Here is a 4,232-nt window from a genome sequence, read left to right as displayed (position 1 = left end):
GTAAAGCACTTGATCCTCATGACCAGAAAAGCATAACATAATAATATGAAATATATTTACCCTCATAACAACAGAGTTGGACCTCAACTAGCCAATTGCTGCACTGTAGTGACCTCTGGACTTTGTCCTTTTTTCATTGTAATGCAGTTATGTTACAGTTTAACTTGTTTTACAGTTTAACCCTGTGACTGCCAGAAATAGCTTGCACACAATATGCACCATGCATATAACTAAGGTCTGCAACTGGTGCTGGTGCTTTTTTTATATAGCTTTATGTATATGTGTTTTATATTATTATTTTTATTGGACGTTGTATTAATCAAGTGTGTAAAGAGGCTATAACATTTTAGGATTGACAGCTATGTAATAAAACAGTAATTGCTGCTCTTTCAATTCTTTCTCTTAACCTAAATTTACATTTATAATAAATGCATTTATTATTTCTAAAAAAAAAAAGCTCAGCTACAGAGCAACATTATCATCATTATTATGTATATTGGCAAAGAGTTGTGGGAGTGTTCATGACAGAATAAATGAAAATAAAAATGTTTATCAAGGAAAAAAAATTTCCATTCCTGAAGAGGAACAGGTGGTGGAACAACATGAAGGAAATGTATAGTTAAATAGTTGCTGTAACTAAATATACGTCTGTGTTATTTACCCTACAAAGAGACCGTCAGGCACTAGTGACTTGTTAAACTCCCCACTTTCCCTGTGTCCATCCAAATCTGGCGCAGAAGCATACTCAAAATAATTGTGTCCTCAATCCAGACCATAACCAAGCAAAGTCTCACAAAAAACCTGAGCTGCAAAAAGTTTGATGTTGTGTTCCTGGCAGTCAAAACTCAGGCCACATTTAATACACGCGCGTTCGTTCCTCCTCCACTTACAGAAGAGTGTGTTGAACATGAGGTGGTTTCTCTTACTATAAAACTTAGTCAAGATGTCTACCACGGCCGAGTATGACTGTGTGGTGATCGGGTCCGGCGTTCAGGGCTCGTTCGCGGCTTACGAGCTGGCCAAGAAGAACCAGAAGACTCTAGTACTGGAGCAGGCAAGTGTCCCACACTCCACTCCAATCCACTGTGACAAACCGTGACGTGGCGAGGCGAGTATTTTCACATGCACGTACTTAAAAGTATTGCACGAGTAGCGCTATTAGTAGCAATATTAGACAATTGTACTCTGGTGTAAACACTACATTACTGTGTGAGTACTTAATGCAAATAATATTAGAAGAGTGATGTAAATACTACATTACTACGTGAGTACGTAAAGTAATATTAGAAGGGTGATCAGGTACAGTGCTTGAAATTGGGAAATGTATCTGTCGGCATTACTAAACCATTAAACACTAAATTATTACATCCTCAGTAAATAAAATATACCATAAGATGTTAGTTATATTAACAACTATTTATTTAAATACTTAGTCTATATTAAAATAACTAAAAACTGGACTTTATACAAGTTTTGCCAACTTGTATATTTAGATTATCTATAACATTTTCCAACAATCATTTGAACTTCAAATCACACAGTCCATTTTATTGTGTGTCCTGTTAGACGCTGTCCTCCATGACACAAATGTGAGTCAGTGAATATAACCAACCATTAACACTTAATATACAGTATATTGTTGTTCTTCCGGGTTCTCCCTTTAGGGGGCGCCACAGCAGATCATCTGTCTGACAGATATTGTTCATCTTTTACAATAAACACTAGATATTAGAAACAAACCCTAGACTCTTGTGAGAATGGGTGAACGTCAAGTAGTGCATCCTGAGAAATGATTATTCTGGGCCATAATAAAGAATTGGGCAGATAACCTAAACACAGTATCGATACAATAGTAAAATTAAAAAGCGCTGGCCCACTTCAAGCACTGCTCAGGTGTAAAAGCTATGCACAGCAGCGAAGTGCACAAACTGATACTGTAAACATGTGCAGTGATCAGTCAGAATAATCAGATGTCATTAACTCGCTCATACCACTGTGCGGGAGGAACCTGTTCATCGTAAGTGGAGACATTCTGTGTTTCAGCTGTAAACGGAATAAACTGATGAGTGAGAGAGTCCCCTTTGCAGCAAACAGAGCCTATTCACCTTTAAACATCCCTCCCTGATGTAAATAGCATGCAATAATCTATCCGTAAACCCAACTTTAATGTAAAAACCGATGGCTCAGATTTGTTTTTCAGATCTGTGGCATTTCTTCACCTCTATAAGGATGGGCATTTCAAGTAAAAAAAGCAGTTTGACATTCACTGGGTATTATAACACTCCGTCTTGCATCAGCGTATGCTTTCTCAAACCAATATCACCATGATCTGTGAAGGAGGACAGGGTGTCGTTGCTCCAGCCAAACCTGCCCGACAGACTTTAAAATGACTACTGCATTCAGAGAGAATCTGGTTGAGGGCCAGGTTTCCACTTCAAGGAAACACACAGACTGCAGCCCATGAGAGCTAGTAAGAGTAATGTGGGGTTCGCAGCATGTTGAGCTGTGAAGAGGAGCAGCTAAGGAGATGCTTTCAGGATGCATTCCCTGAGGGGTCCACGCAAGATGCATTCAAGAGTCCTCACAACAAAATTATCTCGTCATTGGGAAAATCATTGATATATAATCAAATTCTTGCCATAACTGATTTAATTTTGTATGACCAAACAAATAATTTAAAATATCAATATTTTCATAGGCGATACAGAATGAGACATTATATCACTAATGTTTATGTCACGTTAAACTCTTAATACTCTTAGAGCTGCTGCCAGTTCTACTCTCGCTGTGTTTCTCATTCAACTTCACTTCACTCCACCTCCTCCCTGCTTTCTCTCCAGTCTGAGCAGTGGGCACAACTTAAAGGGGACATATTATACCCTATTTCTCCAAGTTAAAATAGTTCCCTGGTGTCCTCAAAATACCATAGGATGAAGCACCATAGCAGTTCAATAACCCTGCCAAAACCGGCCCTTTCAGAACGCTCGGTTTTGTGCCTGGTCCCTTTACATGCAAATGAGACACAGGCAAACACTCACCCACTTGTTCCAGGGGGTTTCTAATTTGTCCTTTTTACTGCGCTCACTCAGCTCCTGTTCCCTCCACTCCATTCCTCTCCCCCTCCCTCCACTAGTTCTCTGACAATATCAACATGGCAGCGTGCACGGAAAACAGCGAGAGTGCCGTCACAGGAAGAGACGTCCGACACAAGGATCAAGCCGAACAGTGTCCAACTGTAAATCAGTTAAAAACACTTAGGGGCAGCACCGCTGATCGCCACCGGCGAGCGGCATAAACAGCTGCTGTATGTGACTGTATCAGACTGAGTCTGTGCTCCGGTCATGGAGGACGTACTGAACAAATATTTTTAATTAGGACGTGTCAGAATGGTCAGTTATGAGCTCTATGTGACCTTTTCTTAAAAATGTGTTTGTACGTCGGTGAAATACTAAATACGGCGACCGCTGGCCGCAGTCTGATGCGAAGTGGTGCAAACAAACGTTTGGTGACTTTATCCGGCACATTAGCTTCATATATAAAATCCTCTGAGGCTGGAAGTTTGTGTAAAACACTGTGCTCCACTGTGCAGCCACCAACAGCACACTTTTCCCTCCGCGTTGACATAATACCGCTCTTCCTCCCTCGCCTGCACTCTCGCATTTTATAGGGACAAGGTGGAGCTAAGGTGGAGCTCTCGAAGTAAACTTACTGGTGGGATGGCAACATTTGCAGTGAAATGCGCATTCTGTCGTCACAATGCGCAGGGAATTCAATATTGCGTGTTTTATCGCCTATACTTACACTAAGGGGGACCACGAAAACATGACTGAGTATTCTTTTTCCACACTTTGACAACTGGTATTAAATGTATTAAAATGATTAAAAAGTTGATTTTGCATAATATGTCCCCTTTAAGTCCTGAATGTAGCGATGAAATGGTGACAGACATAGAGCTGTTTAGTAAAACAAAAAATAGCAGCTCAATTATTTAGAGAAAGACATTAAGGAAGCTCCAGTTGGGGATGGAGAATCACTCACAGAAGTGAGCATTAGATAAACGTTCATGTCTGTATTTACATTAAATGTTTTTTTTTTACACCATAACTGCTGTGAATTATCAGATCTGAGTTTATTCTCATGCTTTACATTCAGTATAGCCCTCTCACTCTCTGAGTAGTAGTAGGGTTAAGTCCCAGTTTCAATTACAAACGTCAAACTGACTGAATTTAGTG

General features: G+C 40.0%; 1 protein-coding gene across 1 annotated transcript in view; it reads left to right on the top strand.

The window, feature by feature from the left end:
* Positions 1 to 874: 874 nt before the first annotated feature.
* The window catches only part of pipox (pipecolic acid oxidase), a 31,961-nt gene continuing 28,603 nt past the window's right edge, over positions 875 to 4,232 (top strand). The window contains exon 1 of the mRNA XM_044032906.1: positions 875 to 1,054. Within this exon, the coding sequence (XP_043888841.1) occupies positions 944 to 1,054 (111 nt within the window). The 5' untranslated portion in view covers positions 875 to 943. The remainder of the gene's footprint in view (positions 1,055 to 4,232) is intronic.

This window comes from Solea senegalensis, linkage group LG8 (assembly GCF_019176455.1).
Source record: "Solea senegalensis isolate Sse05_10M linkage group LG8, IFAPA_SoseM_1, whole genome shotgun sequence".
In the NCBI taxonomy this organism is placed as follows: domain Eukaryota; kingdom Metazoa; phylum Chordata; class Actinopteri; order Pleuronectiformes; family Soleidae; genus Solea; species Solea senegalensis.
This window is presented reverse-complemented; position numbering and strand designations above follow the sequence as displayed.